The 27,056-nt window shown below is 36.4% G+C and overlaps 2 protein-coding genes across 2 annotated transcripts in view; both read left to right on the top strand.

Annotated features, from left to right (window-relative positions):
- Nucleotides 1-1,805: 1,805 nt before the first annotated feature.
- LOC111168121 (uncharacterized) overlaps nt 1,806-27,056 on the top strand; it is a 44,449-nt gene continuing 19,198 nt past the window's right edge. Inside the window, 5 exon segments of the mRNA XM_089911260.1 lie at nt 1,806-1,864; nt 2,532-2,827; nt 10,282-10,427; nt 11,106-11,203; nt 26,685-27,030. Of these exon segments, the coding sequence (XP_089767386.1) occupies nt 1,806-1,864; nt 2,532-2,827; nt 10,282-10,427; nt 11,106-11,203; nt 26,685-26,910 (825 nt within the window). The 3' untranslated portion in view covers nt 26,911-27,030.
- The window catches only part of UBA6 (ubiquitin like modifier activating enzyme 6), an 82,946-nt gene continuing 82,787 nt past the window's right edge, over nt 26,898-27,056 (top strand). Inside the window, exon 1 of the mRNA XM_022561690.3 lies at nt 26,898-27,030. Coding sequence (XP_022417398.2) covers nt 26,960-27,030 — 71 coding nt within the window. The 5' untranslated portion in view covers nt 26,898-26,959. The remainder of the gene's footprint in view (nt 27,031-27,056) is intronic.

Here is a 27,056-nt window from a genome sequence, read left to right as displayed (position 1 = left end):
ATTGTTTAAAAGTAAGTTCAGACATGACGTCCCTTTCAATACTTCATTGTGTTTTTTCTAGCACATAACCACAGTACTAATTATCAAAATCAGGAAATTATCACTAATACAGTGCTATTTTTTATCTATATACCTTATCCATATCTCACTCGCTGTCTCAATAATATCCCTTTTAGCAAAAGAAAATCCAAGATTATGCGAGGGATTCAGTTGCCATGTCTTTTTAGTCTCCTTTAAACTGGAACCATTCCTTGGTCTTCCTTTGAATTTCATGATGCTAACATTTTTGAAGAGTGCAGGCCAATTATTTTGTAGAATGCCCCTCAATTTGAGTTTGTCTGATGTTTGCTCGTGGGTAGATTCAGGTTATGCACTTGTCGACTGAAAAAAAATGTACAGCCTAAAAGTTAAGAATTATGTTTTATTCAGTAGATTTTCTGAGGACGTAAGCCCAGAAGACAGCCTCTCAGATAACTCTGAGGGACTATTCCCAAGAAGCAAGGGAGGAGCCAGGATGTATAGGTTGTTTTGCAACAAAAACCAGGTAGTCGGAACATCAAAAGATTATTGTTAATTAAAGAAAAATGATATATCTCAAGTTAATGAATTTAGTGCTTTTCTAAGTATGGGAAGGTGCAAGAGTCCAGACTTATTGAAATCATCCCTTTGAAATGCACCTTAACTATCTAGAGCCAGTATCCTGCCTTTTTCCATCCTGAATGCCCTCAGTGTGCACAGTCGGGGGTGGCTGCAGGGGCTATGGCTTGATGGCCACAACATTCTTTGTTTACTGATATGGTAGGTGACATTCTTCATCCACAAACTTTTAGCAAAAAATACCTAAGAGGTGACACTTTCTTCGCAGCATATTCTAGAAGGAAGCAGAAGCTGTCGATTCGTCCCATTATTGGCAATGTTAATTATTTGGTTATTTCTCGACTAGTAATTATTTTATAATAACGTTATAATGACATGTATCCTGCAGGTAGATACTTTGAGATGATATAAATAAACTACTCTCCTCAAACTTACACCCATATTTTTACCATCCATTGGTGATTCTTGCCTGAATCAATTATTATTATAGTGATTACAAAATGGTAATCACTACTTCACTATACCTTTTACATTTATTAATTGACTTTCTACAGTAAAGAGCTTTTCCCTCTCCCCATTTATTTGTCGTTGTTGGTTTGTAATTTATATCAACATGGAGTCATGGTTTCTTTCTTTATTCTATAGTTTATCATTGTTTTCTATCAGTGTTTGTTTGTTTTCATGCTTAAACTATCCCAGATTTGGCCAACTGAAGCTCTTTCAAGCTGGCGCCTGAACATTTTTCACATGCTCCATCATTCTCTGGGCATTTCCTGACTTTGCAGCACAACAGCTGTTCCAAGGACATATTGTATTTTGCTTTCCCCAGCCTTGAGATCACCCATTTCTCCAGTTAGGTCTGGTTCCTTCTGATAGAGAATGATACTTAGAAAACAAGATCTGGGTGCTGGAGTGCTGGGTGTGCTCATTGCTACTCAGACGTCATTATTCCTAGGCTCTCTCCACAGGCAGAGCTGGAATAAATGTATTTATGTGTACACACGCGCGCGCGCACACACACACACACACACACACACACACATAAATTACCCTTACTCTTTTTTTACAATTGTACAGCACCCCATTGTGTGGCCAACTGTAGTTTATTCAGTTACTATTCAATGAATTGTTATTTAGATTATTTTCAATGTTTTTCAGTTATAAGCAATGCATCAATGGTTAATCTTGTGCATATGTATTTTCATATAATGGAAGTAGGGGTGTATCTTCAGGGTAAATTCCTGAATGTCAGATTGCTGAGTCAAAGGTAAATGCATATGTAGTTATGCTAGTTATTGCCAAATTCCCCTCCTTAATGGTTGTACCAATTTGCATTCCCATTAGCAATGTATTAGTCCCTGCTTCCCTACAGCCTTACCATGAAAGTGTGCTACTATTTTTTTTTAAATTTTGCCAATCTTGATAGTAGAAGATGGCATATCATTGTAGCCTTAATTGGTTGGCACTGCTCTCATAAGTGAGGTTGAACGTCTTTTCATATGATTAAGGGCCACTGTTATATCTTTTCTGTGAACTGTCTGTTCACGTTTTATGACCATTTTAATGAGATTTTGTCTCAAAAATAAAATCTAAATTTGTATTTTGAGGGTATATTCTAAATACCAGACACAGTTTTATGTGCTGAGGATATAACAATAAAATCACTTGCAAAATCACTCGCAAAAAGTTTACTCAGCATAATAGTATCTGAAATTGAAATACAAACAAGGTTTAAATCTTTGGTTGATGATTGTGCTGCAAGGTTGAAATAATTGCAAAAGAAATCCAAAATCCTACAGATCCATTCACATTACCCAAACATATTTTAAGTAAAAATCCACTTATAACTTTTTGTAGAAATGCCAAAAGAATATCAAGATACTTAGCAGTTGCTTTGGGCAACAACATGTTAGAACGTTAGCAGAATAAAGAAGAGAAAACTTTCAAGAAAACTTGCAAATACTGTTTGAAAATAAGCAACATCACTTTTTAAAAAATTTTCTTATACAGTTATACATCTTCAGGATGATCCATTTAGAAGATGACTCTGGACAGACAGAAGGTTTCTCTCAATGTGTAACACACTGCAGTTTTCCACAATGGTGGCATCAAGCCTTTTATAACTTTTTCACCTTCACCTGCCTCTTCATCATCCCTCTTCTCATCATGTTGATCTGCAATGCAAAAATCATCTTCACCCTGACAAGCGTCCTTCATCAGGATCCCCACAGTATGTATTCCTTAGATTTGGTGTTAATTGGGGGTAGACAGCTTTTAACAGCAATACTCAAAGCACAGAAGCAGAGTGGCACTTACGATGCGCTAGATACTGTTCTAAGCAGTTTACGTATATTAATTAACTTTTAATATTCAGAATCAACCCATGAGGCAATACTTTTATTATCCCCAATTTAGATATGAGGTAATTTAATACTCCCAATATTATAAATTTGCAGCATGAAATTAAAAATGAAAGGACAGTTACTCCAATTACCCGATAGAAGCATTGGCAACTTGTTCCTGCTGGTCCATCACAAAGCTCTATCAAACACCTAATGTCTAGAATGTAGCAAAGTACAACTCGTTAAATGGTAGCCAATAGACTTGTTAAAGTTAAGCTTTTCTGTATCACATTCAAATCTCCTGTACCCACAAAATGTATCCACACACTATGCACATTTGTGTGTTGAGTATGCGAACTTGAACGTGTAATTGACTATTTCACCTTTAACTTCACAGATGCAGTTGTGCCTTTTTGCTTTAAGAATCTGGTGCATTCTCAAATACTAAAATTTATGAATTTTTAAAATTTTATATTGTAGTATAGTTGATTAACAATGCTGTGTTAGTTTCAGATGTACAGCAAAGTGATTCAGTTATACATATACATGTATCTATTCTTTTTCAAATTCTTTTCCCATTTAGGTTATTACAGAGTATTGAGCACAGTTCCCTGTGCTATATAGCAGGTCCTTGTTGGTTATCTATCTTGTTTGTTTTTAATTGGGGTATAGTTGCTTTACAATGTTGTGTTAATTTCTGCGGTACAGTGAAGTGAATTAGCAATATGTATACATATATCCTCTCTTTTTTGGATTTCCTTCCCATTTAGGATAACACAGAGCATTGAGTAGAGTTCCCTGTGCTACACAGCAGGTTCTCATTAGTTATCTACTTTATACATATTAGTGTACATATGTCAATCCCAGTCTCCCAATTCATTTCACCTTGGTGTCCATACATTTCTTCTGTACAGCTGGGTCTCTATTTCTGCCTTGCAAATAGGTTCATCTGCACCATCTTTCTAGATTCCACATATATGCATTAATATACAATATTTGTTTTTCTTTTTCTGACTTACTTTACTCTGTATGACAGTCTCTAGGTCCATCCATGTCTCTGCAAATGATCCAATTTCATTCCTTTTTATGGCTGAGTAATATTCCATTGTATATATATATACTACATCTTCTTTATCCATTCATCTGTCAATGGACATTTAGGCTGCTTTCAAGCCCTGGCTATTATAAATAGTGCTGCAATAAACATTGGGGTGCTTGTGTCTTTTTAAATTATGGCTTTCTCAGGGTATATGCCCAGTAGTGGGATTGCTGGGTCACATGGTACTTCTATTTTTAGTTTTTAAGGAACCTCCACTGTTCTCCATAGTGGCTCTATCAATTTACATTCCCACCAATAGTGCAAGGGGGTTCCCTTTTCTCCACGCCCTCTCCAGCACTTATTGTTTGTAGATTTTTTTGATGATGGCAATTCTGACCAATGTGAGATGATACCTCACTGTAGTTTTGATTAGCATTTCTCTAATAATTAGTGATATTGAGCATCTTTTTCATGTGCCTCTTGGTCATCTGTATGTCTTCTTTGGAGAAATGTCTGTTTGGGTCTTCCTCTCATTTTTTGATTGGGTTGTTCGTTTTCTGATATTGAGCTGCATGAGCTGTTTGTATATTTTGGAGATTAATCCCTTGTCAGTTGCTTCGTTTGCAAATATTCTCTCCCATTCTGAGGGTTGTCTTTTGGTCTTGTCTATTGTTTCCTTTGCTGGGCAAAAGCTTTTAAGTTTCATTAGGTCCCATTTGTATATGTTTGTTTTTATTTTCACTACTCTAGGAGGTGGGCCAAAAAAGATCTTGCTGTAATTTATGTCAAAGAGTGTTCTTCCTAATTTTCCTCTAAGAGGTTTATATTGTCCACTCACATTTAGGTCTTTAATCCATTTTGAATTTATTTTTGTGTATGGTGTTAGGGAATATCTATTTTAAATATAGCAGTGTGTACATGTCAATCCCAAACTCCCAGTCTATCCCTTCCCCCTACCCTTCCACTATGATAACCATAAGGTTGTTCTCTAAGTTTGTGAGTCTGTTTCTATTTTGTAAATAACTTCAATTGTTTCAGGTTTTTTTAGAATCCACATATAAGCAATATCATATGATATTTGTCTTTCTCTGTCTGACTTACTTCACTTAGTATGATAATCTCCAGGTCCATCCATGTTGCTGCAAATGGCATTATTTTATTTTTTTAATGGCTAATATTCCATTGTACATATGTACCACATCTTCTTTATCCATTCATCTGTCGATGGACATTTAGGTAGCTTCCATGTCTTGGCTATTGTAAACAGCACTGCAATGAATATCGGGGTGCATGTATCCTTTTGAACCATGTTTTTCTCTGGATATATGCCCAGGAGTGGGATTACTGGATCATATGGTAGTTCTATTTTTAGTTTTCTAAGGAACCTCCATACTCTTCTCCATAGTGGCTGTATCAATTTACATTCCCACCAGCAGTGCAAGAGGGTTCCCTTTTCTCCACACCCTCTCCAGCATTTATTATTTGTAGACTGTTTGATGATGGCCATTCTGACTGGTGTAAGGTGATATTTCATTGTAGTTCTGATTTGCATTTCTCTAATAATTAGCCATGTTGAGCATCTTTTCATGTGCCTCATGGCTATCTGTATGTCTTCTTTGGAGAAATGTTTATTTAGGTATTCTGACCAGTTTGTGAGGGGTCATTTGTTTTTTTGATGTTGAGCCACATGAGCTGCTTGTAAATTTTAGAGATTAATCCCTTGTTGGTTGCATCATTTGCAAAAATTTTCTCCCATTCTGAGGGTTGTCTTTTCATTTTGTTTATGGTTTCCTTTGCTGTGCAAAAGCCTTTGAGTTATTTAGTTCCCATTTGGTTATTTTGTTTTTATTTACATTACTCTAGGAGATGGACTGAAAAAGATATTGCTGTGATTTACATAAAAGAGTGTTCTGCCTATGTTTTCCTCTAGGAGTTTTAAAGTATCTGGCCTTACATTTAGGTATGTAATCCATTTTGAGTTTATTTTTGTGTATAGTGTTAAAGAATGTTCTGAGTTCATTCTTTTACATGTGGCTGTCCAATTTTCCCAGCACCACTTATTGAAGAGACTAACTTTTCTCCACTGTATACTCTTGCCTCCTTTGTCATAGATTAACTGACCAAAGGTGTGTGGGTTTATTTTTGGCCTTTCTATCCTGTTCCATTGATCTATATGTCTGTTTTTGTTCCCATACCAGGTTTTGATTACTGTACCTTTGTAGAATACTCTGAAGTCAGGGACCCTGATTCCTCCAGCTCTGTTTTTCTTTCTCAAGATTGCTTTGGTTATTCAGGGTATTTTTGTTTTCCATACAAATTTTAAAATTTTTTGTTCTAGTTCTGTGAAAAATGCCATTGGTACATTGATAGGGATTGCACTGAATCTGTAGATTGCCTTGGGTAGTAGAGTCATTTTGACTATACTGATTCTTCCAGTCCAAGAACACAGTATATCTGTCCATCTGTTTGTGTCATCTTTGATTCGTTTCAGCAGTGTCTAAGTTTTCAGAGTACAGTTTTTTTGCCTCTTTAGGTAGGTTTATTCCTAGGTATTTTATTCTTTTTTATGCTATGGTAAATGGGATTCTTTCTTTAATTTCTCTTTCTGAAATTTCATTGTTAGTTTATAGAAATTCAACAGATTTCCGTGTATTAATTTTTTAACATGTTTATTAGAGTATAATTGCTTTACATTGCTGTGTTAGTTTCTGCTGTATAACAAAGTGAATCAGTTATACATATACATGTCTCCCCATATTTCCTCCCTCTTGCGTCTCCCTCCCACACTCCCTATCCCACCACTCTAGGTGGTCACAAAGCACCGAGCAGATATCCCTGTGCTATACGGCTGCTTCCCACTAGCTATCTATTTTACATTTGGTAGCATATATATGTCCATGCCACTCTCTCACTTCGTCCCAGCTTACCCTTCCCATACCCCATGTCCTCAAGTCCATTCTCTACATCTTCATCTTTATTCCTGTCCTACGCTTAGGTTCATCAGAATCATTTTTTTCCTTAGATTCCATATATATGTGTTAGCATACAGTATTTGTTTTTCTCTTTCTGACTTACGTCACTCTGTATGACAGACTCTAGGTGCATCCACCTCACTACAAAAACTCGATTTCATTTCTCCTTATGGCTGAGTAATATTCCATTGTATATATGTGCCACATCTTCTTTATCCATTCATCTGTTGATGGACTCTTAGGTTGCTTCCATGTCCTGGCTATTGTAAATAGAGCTGTAATGAACATTGTGGTACATGACTCTTTTTGAATTATAGTTTTCTAAGGGTATATGCCCAGTAGTGGGATTGCTGGGTCACATGGTAGTTCTATTTTTAGTTTTTTAAGGAACCTCCACAGTGTTCTACTTAGTGGCTGTATCAATTTACATTCCCACCAACAATGCAAGAGGTTTCCCTTTTCTCCACACCCTTTCCAGCATTTATTGTTTGTAGATTTTTTGATGATGGCCATTCTGACTGCTGTGAGGTGATACCTTATTGTAGCTTTGAGTTGCATTTCTCTAATGATTGGTGATGTTGAGCATCCTTTCATGTGTTTGTTGGCAATCCGTATATCTTCTTTGAAGAAATGTCTATTTAGGTCTTCTGCCCATTTTTGGATTGGGTTATTTGTTTCATTGATATTGAGCTGCATGAGCTGCTTATAAATTTTGGAGATTAATCCTTTGTCAGTTGCTTCATTTGTAAATATTTTCTCCAATTCTGAGGGTTGTGTTTTCTTATTGTTTATGGTTTCCTTTGCTGGGTAAAAGCTTTTAAGTTTCATTAGGTCCCATTTGTTTATTTTTGCTTTTACTTCCATTACTCTAGGAGGTGGATCCAAAAAGATCTTGCTGTGGTTTATGTCAAAGAGTGTTCTTCCTATGTTTTCCTCCAAGAGTTTTATAGTGTCAGGTCTTACATTTAGATCTCTAATCCATTTTGAATTTATTTTTCTGTATGGTGTTAGGGAGTGTTCTAATGTCATTCTTTTACATGTAACTGTCCAGATCTCCCAGCATCACTTATTGAAGAGACTGTCTCTTCTCCATTGTATATCCTTGCCTCCTTTGTCATAGATTAGTTGACCATAGGTGCATGGGTTTATCTCTGGGCTTTCTATCCTTTTCCATTGATCTATATTTCTGTTTCTGTGCCAGTACCATATTGTCTTGATTACTGTAGCTTTGTAGTAAAGTCTGAAGTCAGGGAGTCTGATTCCTCCACCTCCGCTTTTTTCCTTCAAGACTTCTTTGGCTATTCAGGGTCTTTTGTGTCTCCATACACATTGTGAAACTTTTTGTTCTCGTTCTGTGAAAAATGCCATTGGTAGTTTCATAGGGATGGCATTGAATCTGTAGATTGCTTTGTGTGGTATAGTCATTTTCACAATATTGATTCTTCCAATCCAGGAACATGGTATATCTCTCCATCTGTTTGTATCATCTGTAATTTCTTTCATCAGTGTCTTATAGTTTTCTGCATACAGGTCTTCTGTCTCCTTAGGTAGGCTTATTCCTGGGTATTTTATTATTTTTGTTGCAACGGTAAAGAGAAGTGTTTCCTTAATTTCTCTTTCACATTTTTCATCATTAAAGTATAGGAATGCAAGATACTTCTGTGCATTAATTTTGTATCCTGCTACTTTACCAAGTTCATTGATTAGCTCTAGTAGTTTTCTGGTAGCATCTTTAGGATTCTCTATGTAAAGTATCATGCCATCTGCAAACAGTTACACCTTTACTTGTTCTTTTCTGATTTGGATTACTTTTATTTCTTTTTCTTCTCTGATTGCTGTGGCTAAAACTTCCAAAACTATGTTGAATAATAGTGGTGAGAGTGGAAAACCTTGTTTTGTTCCTGATTTTGGAGGAAATGGTTTCAGTTTTTCAATATTGAGAAAGATGTTGGCTGTGGGTTTTTCATATATGGCCTTTATTATGTTGAGGTAAGTACCCTCGATGCCTACTTTCTGGAGGGCTTTTATCATAAATGGGTGTTGAATTTTGTCAAAAGCTTTTACTGCATCTACTGAGATGATCATATGGTTTTCCTCTTTCAATTTGTTAATATGGTGTATCACATTGATTGATTTGCATATATTGAAGAATCCTTCAATTCCTGGGATAAACCCCACTTGATCATGGTGTATGATCCTTATAATTTGCTGTTGGATTCTGTTTGCTAGTGTTTTGTTAAGGATTTTTGCTCTATGTTCATCAGGGATATTGGCCTGTAGTTTTCCTTCTTTGTGACATCTTCGTCTGGTTGTGGTATCAGGGTGATGGTGGCCTTGTAGAATGAGTTTGGGAGTGTTCCTCCCTCTGCTATATTTTGGAAGAGTTTGAGAAGGATAGGTGTTAGCTCTTCTCTAAATGTTTATCGAATTCTCCTGTGAAGCCATCTGGTCCTGGGCCTTTGTTTGGTAGAAGATTTTTAATCACAGTCTCAATTTCCGGGAGCTCCTCTTTCCATTGCCTGACCCCCAGGCTGGGGAGCCATACATGGGGCTCAAAACTTTCACTCCTTTGGGAGAACTTCTGTGGTATAATTACTTTCCAATTTGTGGGCTGCCAACCCAGCATATATGGGATTTGTTTTTATCACGACTGAGTTCCTCCTACCATCTCATTGAGTCTTCTTCTTTGTCTTTGGATGTAGGGTATCTTTGGGGGTAGGTCCCAGCATGTTTTGTTCAGCAGTTAGTTGTGATTTTGGTGTTTCTGTAAGAAGAGGTGAGCTCACGTTCTTCTACTCCACCATCTTGTCCTCGTCCTTCAATATCCTTAATGCCAACTAGGATTCTGACACCAGTTCCAATGCATGTGTTTCTTCCATGTGCCAAGCTTACATTGCCTCCCACAATGGCAATGGCACCTCCTATGTGGCCAGTTGGGAAAGAGGGGGAATTTATAAATTTATAAAGTAAACATGGTTATGTTGGCATGACAACCAAAAGGTAGGGAATTCAACTCAGCTTAACCTCAGTCTGCTCTCTTAAATTTATATTTTAAGAATTTGAGTAGCCCCTTATTTCAAATCCATATTAGTTTGATGGAAAATTTATTTTAAGAGCACTACTATCTTTAATATTTTCTATTTATTATGTAACATAGTGGAAAACTTGAATATAAACAAGCTTTTCAAACAAATTGTCATTATTAAAAATATTAGAAATTTGCTTCCATTATATTCATCAGGTTGAATTATGATTCTGTCTTCCTTTTTGTCTATTTTGGTTTTGTAATAAAACTGGTTGTTAAACACCTACTCTTTTCTCTATCTAAAAGAACTACAACTGAATCAATCCAAGAATAATATACCACAAGCTCGACTGAGGACCCTAAAGATGACGGTTGCATTTGCCACTTCATTTACTGTCTGCTGGACTCCCTACTATGTCCTTGGAATTTGGTATTGGTTTGATCCTGAAATGGTAAACAGGGTGTCAGATCCAGTAAATCACTTCTTCTTTCTCTTTGCTTTCTTAAATCCATGCTTTGATCCACTTATATATGGATATTTCTCTCTGTAATTGTTAGACTACATAGGAAGTCACGTAAACAGACACATAAACTATGTAGGACAAGGTAATGGATTTCCCCTTTTGGGAATGATAAACACAAAGCATATTCCAGCACATTTACATACAAACAAAGCAGAGTTTCAGATTACGGTATTACACTTATTCCTTTGGAAATCACATTGTCAGAAACTCAATTACTAGGAAAATTTTTTTCAGGAAAAATAATTATATATTTCCTCTTAACCATTAGCTTCTAAATTAATCTCTTCACTTTCTGAGCTTCTATAACACATTATATGGGTTTTTAAATCACTTTCTTCTTGTATAATAAGATATAAATATTTAAAATAGCCATGGCCTAAGGCAAACAGATGCCAAAAAGTAACGCTGAGAAACACAGCCCTAACCTCAGCATGCCTTGGAGAGTTTTTCTCCAAAGGGGCTTAGCAGCAATTACAATCTTATGCTAAAACAATAAATACATAGAGCACAGAGATAGTATTTCCCCTGCCCATGTGATCAGTTTTCCCTTCTATGGTTTAAAAAAACAAAATGCAATGAATCAAATTTTTTCCTTGGCTTCAAAAGCATTCTGATGTTTGGAGTATTCAGCAACCAACCCACCGTCCACTGCTCCAACCTGACAAGATTTATAAATAGTTCTCTTTCATCCCATTCTTCACTTGGTACAGGTTGTGAAGTGCTTTCATATAAAAGGGAGTTTCAGAGGGGCTCAGATTTGGACAGGGGGTTAGAACATTCCTCTTGGGCTGTGTAGTCTATGGAGTTTGTGGTAATTAAGTGTAGTAATAATAACAATGTTTTAAAATACAATCATGAAAAGATATATACTGATTATGTTTTATAAATAACATACCTTCTCTTTTAATATCAGGGATTTTCTTCTATCTTCTGATCTTTCTAAATCCATAATCCACAAATCACTAAAAAAAAAAAAGAAATAAAGCAAATGCACAAGCAAAAAGTTATTTGATATGTAAAATTAACTCTGAAAACCTCAGTTTCACTATATATAGGTCAAAGGAGACAGAAAGGTATTAGAAAAGGGAAAAGAAAAACTCTCTGTAAATGTATAACTAATACCTGCTGATGTTCACATTGAGTGGTATGGTTTCCAAAATATGTCAGCACAATACCTCTTGTAATTTAGGCCTGTTTCCACCCATTCCATGAAAAAGGGGATAGGATGAAAGGGTTCTATAATATCCATTAAATAAGAAAACTGTATAAGGGAATTAAAAGAAATTCAACCACTCTTTAACTTATTTTTTAAAAGAAATAGGTAAAATATTATTATATTCACATGAGGTATGTAGTGCCACACAAAAGATGAAATGTCATTTCCACACATTCCAGGCCTTGTGGAACTGTGGTTAAGTAAACTACTAATTAAACTAATGGTAGGTCTTTCCTTTCCTTATTTTTCTCTTCTCATACTTTTAGTGTTGTAGTGTGTAGTAGTTATTTTTCCACATTCTAGGTTATTTTCCAATTCTGTCTCCATTGGTCCTATTTCTGTCACTATTGAACTCCTTCCTTTTACTCTTTCATTCATATCGTCTTTTTACTAAACTCATACCTTTAATTAGCCAATCAATGCCCCAACTCTACAGTTGAATTGGGCTGGACTCAAATTTGTAATGTGCTAAAATGCTCAAAGTTAACTTTAAAGGTGTGTATACTGATACCAAGAATTTAAAGTTCACTAGATGACACAGGAATATAGATAAGTCACAACAAAACCATTCTTCTCTACCATCTCTTTATCATACGTATTCTTATTCCCAAACTAATAACAATTCTTACATATGGATTTAAAGGCAAAAATATACAAGATACAATCTAAGGGCTTTGTTAGATATGTGTTTATTGAACATATGTCAGTTTGGCTTTTACACATTCAAGAAACTGTTCTACTTAGATACACTCTTAGGCATTTTTTAATACATTAACTAAAGGGCTATTCAAAATCTTGATGCAGGTGTTTTTAAACTGTGGACCATGCACAAAACTGTATTACAATGCAACTGCTTTACTTTTATTCCTATTTGTATTATTTTATGCATTTAAAAACATTATCCTGAGAAGGGTTTTTGGCCATACCAGACTGCCAAAGGAGCCAATGTCACAAAAAAGGTTAGGAATTCCCAACTGATTCTGTATATTCATAAAGAAGTTTATTACAATAAAAATGTATCAGAATGTATTCACCTGATACATTTTTATATATATATATATTCATAATAATGTTAATATTGAAACTGTACTGGATTGATTCAATTTGATCACTCACCATTTTCAACCTTAAAAACTCTCTTAAGGCTCAACATGTAATGAAAAACTTGGCAGAATATATTATATAAATATTGTGGTCTGTAAATTATAATGTGGATATGGATTTATACCAAAATTAATAGTGCAAAAGGTAAATGTGGCTTTTAAGTTAAAGGTACATCACTCAACATAGAGTATTTCATATTTGGTATTATAGTCATTTACTCTATTTTCAGTCATAATAAAAGATGAGGATTCCTTGTAAAAAAGGATATGTTCTGCAGAGTTAATCCAATATATCAGATAATTAAGATTCTATCTTGGATATCTCCTCTTCTATTTGGCATATAAATCTGGTTAAAAACTGGATTTCCTCTTGCTAAATTCAAGTTAGTAATACATGACATGAACAAACAACAATGAATTAAAAGATTGTGCAAATTCAATTTCAGCCTATAAAACAGAGATATCATATCTTAAAACAAACAAACCAAAAATGTTGGAGTACTACAAACATAATCTTCCCAGCAGCATAAATCAGTGTAAATGAGTTAGAAAAAAATTTTAAGTGCCCTATCTCAGAACTTACTTGGTAGTCACAAAGAGATAATATTTATGAGCAGCTAAAATACATTTGAATTTCATCTATTTTACCTTTAGCCTAGTTTCAAATGTCAAACCAATTCTTGTTGTCTAATTACTATAAATTGTGTCCATAGGAGACTAAATAGAATAAGGTTCAATTTAATTTCTAAGATTAATTGATTTAAATCTTCAATTTAATTCTTTTGGTTATTAAGTATAAAAATTAGGTATAAAACAATAAGTCTAATTTTTTAAATTATATAATATACAAAGTGCATGCATAGGAAAAATAGAATATGTGCAAAAAGTATTGATATAGTTACCTCTGAATGATTTTTTAAATTTCTTGTGAACACCTGTATCCCAAATTTCCAGAATGAACATATATTGCTTTTCTAATGAGAAAAAGGTACAATAAATATTATATGTGTGTTTGTATGACTTTTGTGCTGTTTCTGTTAGGGTGCTTTCTGCTGTAAGCAATAGAAATGTCAGACTAGACGTGGCATGTTTTCATTTCACGTTACAGGAAGTCCAGAAGAAAGCATGCAGAGTTGGTTAGTTCAGAGCTTTGAGTCATTTTCTCTGCTTCCTCTAGGCTTCAGGGATCAGAAACTACTTGTCACCAACTAGAAGTCTCAAAGGCACAAAGAAAGGGTGGCTTCTCACTATACATCTCTTTCCCAGAACCCTCAGCACTTCCTCTTAGATTGGCTAGAACTGGAGCACATGACCACCTCTAAACTATCACTAGCAAAGGAGAAAGGGATTACCCTAAACACCTTAAGGGTATGTTTTATCTTATGGAGAGCAGCACTCAATTTCCCTGAACATTTAGTCACCTGATAACTTTAAAAAAATATTTAGTTCTTTTTTTCCTCTCTCTTTTTCTTTTTTTGTGAGAGCAAGAGGGGAATGTTTTGGGGATCAGAAGACAGAAGTACCTGCTACAATCACCAATTACCTTCTCAAAATAAAATCAGGACTATGTATATCACAAAATTTAAATAGCACACAATTTAAACGCAAAGAATAAAGGCTAAATATAGTCTTGGTACATTGTAATTACACAATAAATGTAGCCCTAAGGGAAAAGAACAAACTTTATTATTTTTCACAATCTAAATCCGAACATTTAAACTCCTGTGGTTGGAATCTTCATCTGATGCATAGAGGGTAACTTCCACCCAATTATTGACTTTCTTTTATAACAAGTCCATTGGATAAGAAATTTGCATAAGTTTTAAAAATTCTAACTATGACTTGAGATCAAGTGAATAATTGTCAAATTAATAATTTAAAAATGTGATTAAAACTAAAAAGCTAAAAACTAAAAAAAAAAGAAAAATGTGGTAACCTGAAGTGGATTTCCCATGAAGCTAATGAAACTTAATTTCAAAGCTCCTCATTTAGCCCCCTCATGAGCCCTGGAAAAGAAGTCTTCCCATGGGTACATGTTTTTATAAAATTCATAAAAATAAGATATTATAATTGCAATAATTAAGACTATCTCTTTTCACTTTTACTTCCCCTCTGTCACACTCATCCCTCAGATGAGGTGGTGTTGGAATGGCCATGGATAGCTTTGGGATCCAGCCAAGGGGAACTTGAATTAGGTATATATTTACATTGAATCTAAAGGGATATTTTGTGGTTCTTGGCCACTTTCATGTGTAGTTAAGTCACTGCTAACCATCACAGTAAGCATCTAGGCATAGTACTAGATAAAATATTGTTACCCCCATACAGACTTACCTGGCATAGTGACAGGAAAGTGTAGGGCCAGAGGTCATATCATGATATGGAGGTGTCTAGAGTATGGCACCAGAACTATTTGAGTAGTGGAGGAAAAGTAGGGTATAAAACGTACAGAAACCTGTCTACAGAAATTATTTCACTCTTTAGCATGTCCACCCTAAAGTGATTCCCAATAAATCACACCCCCGTATAAGGTACTCTGGCTTCCAGCCATGCTTTACCTATGGAAAAGGTAATGGGATATCATTTCTTTGATTAAGCTATAAGGTAAAGGTGATAGATGTTCCTCCCATGACTCTTGTTACATTATATATGATTATCTTAGCTGACTGAGCCCAAAATTCTCCTGCTGCCCTTGAAGAAGCAAACAGCCACGCTGTGAACTACTTTTGCAGAGAGTATGTGGCAGGGAATTGTGGGCAGCCTCTAGGACCTGAGGGTAGCCTCTGGTGGACAGCCAATGAGAAGTTGGGACCCTCAGTCATACAGATGCAAGGAAACGAATTCTGCCAACAACCTGATAGCCTGCAAGTGGATTTGTCCTTAGTCAAGCCTACAGAGAAGAGCACAGCCTGGCCAACATCTTGATTACAGCCTGCTGACACCCGAAACAGAAGATCCAGTCTCAAGCCTGGGCTCCACACCCACAGAAACTGTGAGATAAATGTGTGTTGTTTCAAATCACCATGCTTGTGGTAATTTATTATGAAACAGTGGAAAACTAATATACTTAGCATGTAAAATTGTAAGAAAAAGATTGGGTCCTCATCAAATCCTAGTTAAAATAGAAATTCTCTCCTTTCAGAAATATACTCAACAGTGCAACATATACAATTATAAATGCCTACATTATTTTTTCTTTTTGACTGGAAATGTAAAATTTATCAGAATTCCTGTGTTTGTAGGGTACAAAACTGTAGCAGTACTAAAGCCAGTGAGTACATCTGTTTCATGCATCTCAATGTATGCGATTAAATGTTAGGATGTCATTACTTACAAAGAATTTTGAAATTGAAAGAAAAAATTTAAAACTATCACTATATAAAACATTATATTATAAAACATTGTTATACTAAGACATAATTAGGGAGTATGAAGCCAAAATAATTTACGGGAAAAAGTATTTTAGAGTTATGTCAAGCAGTTAATGCTTAAAATTATTACTTTTTTTTTTTTTTAGATTTTGTGATGTTTGTAAAAACTTCAGGCCCCAGAAAACATGAATCCTTCTGATAGGAACTAAGCCTCTGCATTATTTCTAAGACCACCTCCCACTTTCCAAACTTATACACTAGTTCTGGTAAAAGGATTCAAATCTTATTTTCTTGCCAAATTCACTATCCCAGTGATCTCTTCAGAAAGCTAGACTTGCTAGAATGGGGTCCTGCCTTATTCCTACCATTCTAATGCCTCCTCTCCATTAGAATGGGACTGAAGTCTGCTCCTAAACCAACTTTAACTAAGGAGAACATGCTATTTTATTTCACTCATCTCTGCTGCAAACTATATACTGGTCTGTGTACCAAAATCTCTAATGCTCCCTACTTTTACAGATTTTTAATTACTATGCTCCACCCACCTAATAGGATGTATCTTGCTGCACTCTCATCCACTGCTTTCTCTATTACTAGTTGATCTCTGCAACTAGTAATTATCTATCACTAAACATGCTGAATGTGTTCTACTTTCTAGGATGCACTTACCATATTCACTGATAGCTGGTTCCTCTACAACAATTACTTGCCCCAATAGATGTAGTTCCCAGGAATACCTTCACAAGGTCTCCAAGTCCATTGCAGATAATAATCCCATGACAATCTATTTGACAAAATGCAACCACTATCAGAACAGCACTGTCAAATTCAATAGAAAACAGATCCCAAAGAAATAGAAATGCAGAAGCTGACAAAGATTTATCAGAGGAGCGCTCTCTCAACTTCCCACTGTTAAACATTCCTAAACTATATCCTGTTCTCTGTGTTCTCCTATTACGATGTAAGACTTGTCCCTGCTCCTCTTAAAAGCCAATTCCTCTCCTTGTGTTGTGGATACCATTCTCTCTCACCTTTCAAGGACATCACTTCTTCGGATATCCCCTTGTCCTCCTATACCATCAATCTCCCCCTTTCTACTAAATCATTCCCACTGCTGTATGAAAATGCTTTTTATCTTGCATCTTAAAAAAAAATCCTCCTCAGCCATATACTCAATTTCAGCTTCACCTCCCACAATCCATTTCTCTACTCTCCCTCCCAGAAAACTTCTCAAGAGTTGTCCACACCTGATAACTCCTCTTCCTTACTTCCCTTTTAATCTTCAACACCTGTCACCTTGTAGTCTGTCCTTACTGCTCCAGTGAAACTCTAGTAAAGGTCACCAAAGATCACCCTACTATGAAAACCAATGGTGATTTCTCTGTTCTTGACTTACTGTAATTTTCATCAACATTCAAACAATTGTTCATTCTCTCTGTAAAGAGCTCAGGTGAAGGAGGACTGGGCCATATCTTGGAGAATACTGGAGTGGCAGGAGTTGAAAGAGAAAGCTTAATTTGGGAGAGAGCACAAGACAAAGAGGTGGTTTGGGAAATTGTCAAGCACCAGGGAGCTACATGGAAGCTTAACTGATGTCTGAAGGCCATCCCTCTCTCTTCAAGTGAGTAAATAATATTGCCATCACAGAGGAGCCCCATTGTTGTTTTTCTTATCACTCTCTGGTGAATGGCCTTCCATTTTCAGATATCAGCACAATATCCCTTAGCCATTCATGAAAAAAGTAATCATCCTAAAACAAGGCTGAACCCCCATCTGAATAACTATTCTGGGTAGAAATCCAATTTTCATCAGTCTAGTATATTTTTAATTCCACTGAAAAGAGCGGGTGGTAATTCCTTAACAAATTAAGAACAAAGCCCAGCATCAATACTTGAGTGGAACCGGACAGTGATGAATTCCTATACCAATTTGCTTCCCACTTGAGACACTCCTCTTAGCTCTGTGAAACCATCCCCTCCCAGTTTTTCTCCTATCTCACTAGGAGTTCTTTCTCAGTTTCATTTTTTCCTCTTTCTATTCTACCTAATGTTTATATGGGCTCAGATCTAGGGATTCTTGGTTTATCTGTCTACCCTCTCCCCCTTGGGGATATCACCCAGTACTGTGTGTGTGTGTGTGTGTGTGTGTGTGTGTGTGTATATATATATATATGTATATGTATATGTGTATATATATACACATATACAAACACATACACATGTACACACACATATTTATATATTATATATTATTAAATTTATATATTTAGCTCAGACTTCTTTAAGCTACAAGTTCATAGATCCAAATTTATACTTGATTCCTCTACATGCACATCTTAAACTCAATATATCTTTATTATGTTATAATGAACTCTTTATTTCTTCCCTAAATCACTTTCTCATTTATTCTTTCCATCTCAATGCTGGCACCAAAATATGCCTAACTTGTTCAAGCCAAAATCCAGGATTTATTCTTAATTTATCTCTCCATAGTATCTTATATCTAATCCATCAATAAGTTCAGTCTTCATAACATTTTCCAAATCTATTTCTCTATTTCTATTGTCATTGACCTAGTCTAATCCAGCATCATCTCTCTCAACCTGATTAGAGCCACAAACTTCTCACCAAATTCCTCTTGCTCTGCTATAATCCATTCTCCAGAATGCTCCTTTTAAATATAATTAAAATGTCACTAGTCTGCTTACTCTCTAATGACTCCACATCCCACTTAAAACAAAATCCAAATTTCTTATCTTGGTGTTCTTGAGCAACTTTGAATGATCAATTATGACTTCAGGCTGAGAAGCTGTGGGACATTGCCAATGTTAACTTTTTTCCTTCTTCAGTAAAAGGATGGAATTAGTATAATATCATCATTGTCCCTAAAGAGTGACACAGCAAGACCCACACTGTGGTTCAAGGAAATATATGTGTGTGTGTGTATAATATATTTTTATATATTTATAATTTTGTATATATATTTACATGTATATGCTAAGAAAAATGAAATATGTAAAACTCTGTAAAATTCTTTGAGATATTTCAGAGTGCAGATGTAATACAAGTTTGCTGCCTTAATGTTTCTATTCAGTAATGGAGAAAAATACTACCTTTATCAATTAGGATGCTTTAAGCTAGAAGAATGAGAAACCCAATTAAAAATGGCTTAAACAAAAAGAAACTATTTCACGTATCAAGCATTCCAGAGCTTAGCTGACTCAGAGTTCCGGGAAATTTAGGATTTTGGCATATGCACTGTATCAGTTTTTTGATCTCAGGCTTGTCCATTTTGGCCAGGAAGAACATGAAACGGCTGCAGGAGGCATCTCCTCACAGACTAAGTCCAAAGACACAAAAGGGAATATTTCCATGATGTGTCTATTCTTATCAACAGGGAGAATCTTCTTCAGAAACCCATCCATAGGACTACCTCTCACTTATTATCCTGAACCGCCTAACATGTCAATGCCTAAACCAGTCAACTCTAAGGAGATTGGGATTTTGACTATTTTAGTCCAATCATAACTCAGTATCTAGGGTTAGGGAGAAATCTAGCCTCCCATGAAGCTCATGGCAGCCTTATGTCTGAACAAAATTGATATTCTGTTAACAAGAAAGAAGGGAGATCTCTTACCAAGAAAGAAGGAGTATGATGTCTGTCAACCTGTCTTTCAGCAATTTAAATGACTAAAAAGAAGCTGTGATTAGATGTCATCAATGACCATAATTTCTGTTCAGTAGAAGTATTAAAAGTGATGGGAGCATCTCCCATTTTGAAGCAATCACCAGATCTATCCACGAAACTTGGTGGTAGGCAAATCTATTTCTTGCCTATTCCTTTCATCCAGAATTGCCCAACATTTGGAACTAAACATGAAATCTCACCAGCAGAGGGCTGAGGATTCATGCAGGTAATTTGCTGTTGTTGCCATTGTTACTTAATATTATCTTAATTGATAATAAAGAATCTTTAGAGTATGTTTATTCTAAACTTTTCGTTTTACTAATTATTAAATCAGATATCTCTCTTCCTACCTTATTGGAGATGATAACCTGGACTCAGTATCTATTCCCTCACCTTTGCTTCCTGTTTCTACCACCCTGCATTAAAGCATCCCTAATCACATTGGTGAGGTTAGTGTCCAGAATAGAAACAGCTGCTGGGAACTCTATTTCCTGGAATATAAAATCCAGCATCCCACCCAAAGCCCAGTGATAAGAGGATTGTGAGAGATGACTCTTTCAATAGCTTCTTCAGTGAGAATAGTGTTGTCTAGTATGTCCCCACAAGAATGTTTATAGACCTACAACGAATTATAAGTGATGAAGGTCTCTCTAGAATGCCATCACTGGCAAAGATGTTGCAAATAGCTGTGCCTCTAGGCACTACACCATTGAAAAGGAAATCAGTGACCTAGTGTTGAACAGGATTCAGAAGCTAGCGGACCTGAGTGTAGGTTCAGGCTTTCTTGGATTTCTGCTGGTTGGTTGTAAAGCCAGTTTCTATTTCTCATTCCTGCTGATAGTTGATTATAGGAACAGTTCTCCATTTACCCAGCTTCCTAGTTTTTCTTAGCTGTAACTGAAGTCTTCAACTTCATCACTCTGGAGTATTACGATTGTGATTTTATATGAGATAATGGGGCTACCTATATTTGTGTAGAAACCTTAATTACAAGCACTCAATATACAATAACCTTAACCATATTATCAACAGTATTGTATTCTCCATCACTGCTTCCCTCAGATTTTATGATGCCTTGCACATTTATGTGACAGAATTCCATATTAACTTTTTCTCTATCTCCATACCTACCTCCTTCTGTCCACATATATCCCAGTTATCTTTGCTAGAAAAGTCAATCACAAACATTTTCTGTACCCAAAATTACTAATTCTTTTTCTATTACCTTGCAATGGTAAATATAAGGCATGTCTAAAGGCAGGATCCAGAGTATAAAATGACATCAGAGCCAAGAGGAATGGAACCGCAAATAAACTAAGCAACAGAAACAAAAGACTAACACAAATACCGGTGCAGTCCAGAACGCAGTAAGGAAAGCCGTACTGAAAGGAGGTTTAGAGGTAGCCCAAAGAATGAGTTAGAGGAAGCGAGTTAGAGCAGCGCAAAATTTGGTCCTAGGTCTAGCAGCGCACAGATCACCAGGGAACTTGTCAGAAATGCAAATTCTCAGCCCCTACCCAAGCATACTGAAGCATAAATGCTAGTGGGGGTCCAAAAAGCTGCTTTAATAGGCAGGCCAGGAGATTCTGGTGTGTGCTGAAGTTTGATGCCTCCAGGCTAGAGGTGCTGGCTGCCAAACCAAAGATGAGAAAACAAGCTGAAGATGAGAAGGGAGATGATCTGAACATCGTTTCAGTCAAGAAAAAAGATGTGAAATTGGATAGTATAGTTTGAGTCTATGGTGAACAGTGACTGTGGATGAATTCATCTTTGGAGTAGGGCTCTGAGCATCCTCTTTCATAAAGGGGTCGAGGTGCCTTTATCATCCAATTAGGGCACATCCAGATGCATTTACAGCATATTGCCTAGAAAGACACAAAAACATGAAGTCCCACTTAGGGATTTTCAGGTTTGTCATCTGTCTTCTACCAATATTAGAAGAAGGTTAAACTTAGGAGCATGATTTATTATTTTTATCTCTAGTCACTGTTGCATAATCAGTTAAATCAAACAATAAAGTGTCTTGAAAAATATATTTCAATCGTTAATCTACAATGACTTGTCTTTTTATTGCTCTATGGGCAATTTTTTAAAAATATTTCAGGAAAATGTGATATACATATATCCTAATTCATAGACCACTTATGATGATAATTATTCACATTTTGAAAAGGTTTATTTCCTTCACAAAGGAATTCCCTCTAGGTTCTTCTAAATAGTCTGTAATAATCAGCTTCAAGCCAGTTCAAATGTTATCACAACATCTTTGGACAAAGAAGCCTGCTTCAAAACTCAGGAGGTTGGCTGCTTTCCAACCATGTTCATGAAGGCCTGACCTCAGGACGTAGTACTTCCTATTCTTTATGACAGTCACGGAACAGGTATTCCAATTGTTGGGATCTGGGTATAATATACTAGAGGAATACTCAACAAGGGATGAAGCTAGTCATGGCTCTGTACCTGTAATGATGTGAATTTATCCAAGACATTTAAACTCTTTACCTCTTTGACTCATCCTCTATAAAGCAATAGGGTTGTATACTGAGGTGACTGCTAAATATCCTTTCTGTGCTAATAGTGAATAACTTAGGAGAATGAAGTGAAAAATACATGTAAATAGCCTGTGTAATTATAAAACACAATATAGATGTTGTTTATTATCTTTATAATTTATGATGTGAACTATTTAATTTGCAGAAATCCAATTTGTACATAAAATTTCAGGAAGATATTCATTACAATGTACACTTACATGATGATCAAGACAGGTCAATTCTAAATGTATTGTGGTATCCTGGATTGGATCCATACAGAAAAAAGAACATTAGTGAAAAACTGGTGAAATCCAGATTAAATATGTAGCTAGTTAATAGTATTGTACCAGTATTAATTTCTTAGTTTTGACAAATGGACCACGGTTATGTAAGATGTTATCGTTAGAGGAAGCTGAGTGAAGTATATACAGAAATTGTTTTACCTTTGCAAATTTTCTGTAAATCTAAAATTACCCAAAATAAAGATTTTAAAATAAAATTATTGTACCATGCCTTGAGAATGTAACTATGCATTCATACATACATACACACATATAAACACATGCAGCACAGAGACAACAGAAATGAAGGAAATCACAGAAATCAAGCCACCATATTTTTCAGCACTACACCAAAGCAACAAAAAAGGAGCTCTCTGGCGTTAGAAAAGTTTTCCTGAAACCTGTGAGAAAGTAAAAATGAGCTTGGACTAAGAAAGTAAAAATCTGCTTTGCCATTCATCAGGTATAGATAATAAACACAGATAAAGCCAGCTGTAAAGTTAACAGAAAATAGTGTTTCTCCCAAGAACATGCTGTGGTGTCACCAAAAAAACCCACTATGAGTAACTGCTGCTTTTTTTACTCACAGAGAACTCTTTTCTCTAAAATCATAGATTGTCAAAAAACTTGCTCTTTGAAATCTTTCATTAAGATTGAAATATCCCATTCTTGGCTAGATGATCTGAGTTATGTGATAGAGAAACAGCCTCTACTTCCAGAACTTCAGAAAAGGGGTTTGTGGACACATTCCTCACCTACTTCGACTCTGTAGCTACCAAAAAAACAGGGTCCGTGTTACAGTCCAGACCTAAGGTAGGCCCCCTTACATACATCCTTCCTTTCTTTTGAGTCTATCAAAATACTACTTCGTTTTATTTCTCCTAAATTCTACACTTCCCCAAATTCCTATAATAAACCTACCTTTTCCTTTGATGAGGCATCCCATGGTGGGCTCCATGGAATGTGGCCTCCCTCCTTGCAATGAGCCAGAAACCTGACATTCTTGGAATACAGTTTTGTTTCTGATGGATGTAGTCTTATTGGACTAGGAAGCCTGCCTCATACTAAAAGTTAAAGAACAGTAATTTCACATAAAACTGAGCTGCCAAAAAATATCAAGTTCAAATCCTATACAAAATTATTATCAAAAAAGAGAGAATAGGGCTTCCCTGGTGGCGCAGTGGTTGAGAGTCCGCCTGCTGATGCAGGGGACACGGGTTCGTGCCCCGGTCTGGGAAGATCCCACATGCCGCGGAGGGGCTGGGGCCGTGAGCCATGGCCGCTGAGCCTGCGTGTCTGGAGCCTGTGCTCCGCAACGGGAGGGGCCACAACAGTGAAAGGCCCGCGTACCGCAAAAAAAAAAAAAAAAAAAAAAGAGAGAGAATAAGGAGTATAACATCATCATTACAGATAATGAAAGCATGCCCCAAAGATGTGTCACAAAATAGATCAAAACTGAAAGTTACTATTTTTAAACTAGCTAAATGACATTAAGAAAATGATACAAGGTATGAAAGAACAACATGATTCAGAATTAGAAAAACACAATTAATTCTATGGAGGGAATCCTTTCACACTGTATACATATATCAGATCATCACATTGCACACTTTAAATATCTTACGATTTTATTTGTCAATTATATCTTGAAAAAGCTGGGAAGAAAATAGAAAAACTCAGAAGTTAAGGTGACAGAACTCAGGGGAATTAGTAATAAAGAATTAATTACACACAACAGATTATGATTTTCCGTAAAGAACCTGAACCAATCCTTAGGTCAATGTTTTTCTCATCATTTTCGTTGTCTGATGCTCATTCTCTAGTAATTCTCCAGGAAGGGCTCATGAAAATGATAGTCTCATCAAATACTGATATCATATCAAGTGTTGATAGTAGTTTATACCCTTTGCACGTGAGAGTTAGTTTTGCTGGATATAAAATCCTTAGTGCATTCTTTGTCCCTTGAGTACCCAAAATATGTTGTTCCACTTTCTTCTGACAAAAGTTTCACTGTGAAAAGTCTAGTGATATTCCAATTTTCTTCCCCATTTTGCAAATATAAGAATACATTTAAATCTGGGTATCTGTTATATTGTTTGTTTGAAATAATTCACACTATACTTCACCAAATCATGACCTCAGTTTTAAGAACACCATTATTTTCTGTACTGATAAAAAAGAAAAAAAATACATTGCAATTTCAAGGAAGTTAAAATGTGGAAAAATGTGGGTCTTAGATAATATTCAGTATATTCATTTTCTATTGCTGTATAACAACTTACTGTAAACATAGTGGCTTAAAACAACACAAATTTATTAGCTCACAGTTCTAAGGTCATAATTGTGGGCCCATCACAGCTGGGTTCTCTGCCCAGGGCCTCACAAAGTTGAAATCAAGGTACTAGCAGACCTGTTGTGATCTGGAACTTGGGGTTTTCTTCCAAGGTCATGTAGGTGTTGACCAAATTTAGTTCCTTGCAGCTGTAGGCCAAGGTCCCCTTCTCCTTATTGGCTGGAAGCTGGAGGCCACTGTAAGCCCCTAGAGGCCATTCCCATTCCTTTCTATGTGCCCCCTTCCCTTTTCGAAGCCAGCAATGGAGATTTTCCCTCCCATCAAATTCCTCCTCACACTCTGAATCTCCTTCTCCAGGAAAAGACCAGTCTCTTTTAAAGGTAGAGAGGCAATTTACAAATAAACAAACATACACCAGAAGGTGACAAATCTCAAAGAAGAAAAATTTTAAAGTGTACACTTGATTTTCCCTCAGTCTAGAATGCTCTTCTGCTAGATATTCACAGGACTCACATCACTTAGGTTTTTAGCTCAAATGTCACTTCTTCAAAGAGGCTACCTTTGACTACTATGTCTAAAATTGTCTCTCTCCTCCTCCCCAAGTCTCTTTTCTTCACCTTATAAAGTTTTCTTCATCGTATTTACTTTCTAATGTTATTTTTCATTTATTTTCCATTTTTTTGCCTTCCCACAATGAGACTGATGAAATCAGGGATCACTGTATCTCTATCACCTAATCATCATCTAGTCATTAGGCCCTAATGTTTAACAGGCATTCAATAAATATTTAAGAAGGAAAGAAACAGGGAAAAGAAATTAGGAGAGAAACTGGTGTTATTTGCGGAGCGAACCTTTCAAAGATATTTATATCTATTAATTTTAGAATAAAGAGAGAAGACAGGGGATTAGTCCAGTCCTAGAGCAGAACCTTGAAAGAATGGGACACAGACCAAGTTCATTTTCATGATTATGTAGAAAAGGTACACAACTTGATTGAGAGATCTGAATGATGGCATAGGTGAGCAATATGAAGTTTCCAGGTATTTGGAGATGTGCAAGTTGAAAAGAGAATAGAGGCACAAAGAATAATGCCCTTTTGCCTGGACCCTCTCTCCACACCAGAATGGGAAGAAATTCTAAGTAAAAATATCATACATTACAGATGATATAAATACATAGTGTCAAAGTATTTGTCAGTTTTTAAAATCCTACAGACATTTCTCCAAACATACACTTATTTAGAATGAAAGATAAATTGTAATATTATTGAGTCACACTAATTCTTGTTGTTTTCCAAGAAAAGTGAAAGGGGAGTCAATGGAAAGGGAATTAGATGAGAGGTCCTTACACATATGTTCAGGTACTTAATCTGGCAAGTCACACCAACCGTAAATTTCTGTCCCTCACAAAGTGAAGGGGGCAACCTGGATGACATATGCCATTCATAGCTCATAAAATCACGATTCTATCAAATTTGTGACAGTGCTTGACACGTAGCAGACGTCCAAAATTATTTGTTAAACGTGTAACGTCTTAAAATGTAATCCCAGACTGGAAATCCGGAGCTACTTATTACTAGCCTTTGGGGTTTTTAAAAGTATAAAATGAAGGGGTTTCTTCTTCCTGCTATAAAACTCTTAAGGATTTTGCTACGCAATCCTATCACTTCGCTGGCCACTGGAATCCTCTGTGTTTGGTAGGTGACTCGTACCTTCAGTGTTTTGGTTCGGTTTACATCTGCCAGACGCCAGTCGCAACATTCCATTCCCTGCAATCACCTGCAGCAAAGCCCACTCCACGACCACACCCAAACCGGAAGCCAGGACGCCTCTGGGCTTGACGGGAAGGCGCCGCCGGGCTGCGCGCTCCCCCAGGCCCGCCCCCTCCGGTGACGTCACCGCCCGCCCCTTGACCTCACGGTCCTGACCCCTTTCCTGCCTCCCAGTATCCAGCAACGGCTGCGTCCCAGGAGGCGATGGAGGGCTCCCAGCCGGTGGCTGCACGTCAGGGGGAAGAGGCGTCCTGCTCCTCCTGGGGGGCCGGCAGGTGAGAGGACGTGTGTGGGCGCGAAG

The sequence above is a fragment of the Delphinapterus leucas genome, chromosome 5, assembly GCF_059928025.1.
Source record: "Delphinapterus leucas isolate spDelLeu-1000000601 "Yukka" chromosome 5, BTC_Dleu_Yukka2, whole genome shotgun sequence".
Taxonomy (NCBI): Eukaryota; Metazoa; Chordata; class Mammalia; order Artiodactyla; family Monodontidae; genus Delphinapterus; species Delphinapterus leucas.
This window is presented reverse-complemented; position numbering and strand designations above follow the sequence as displayed.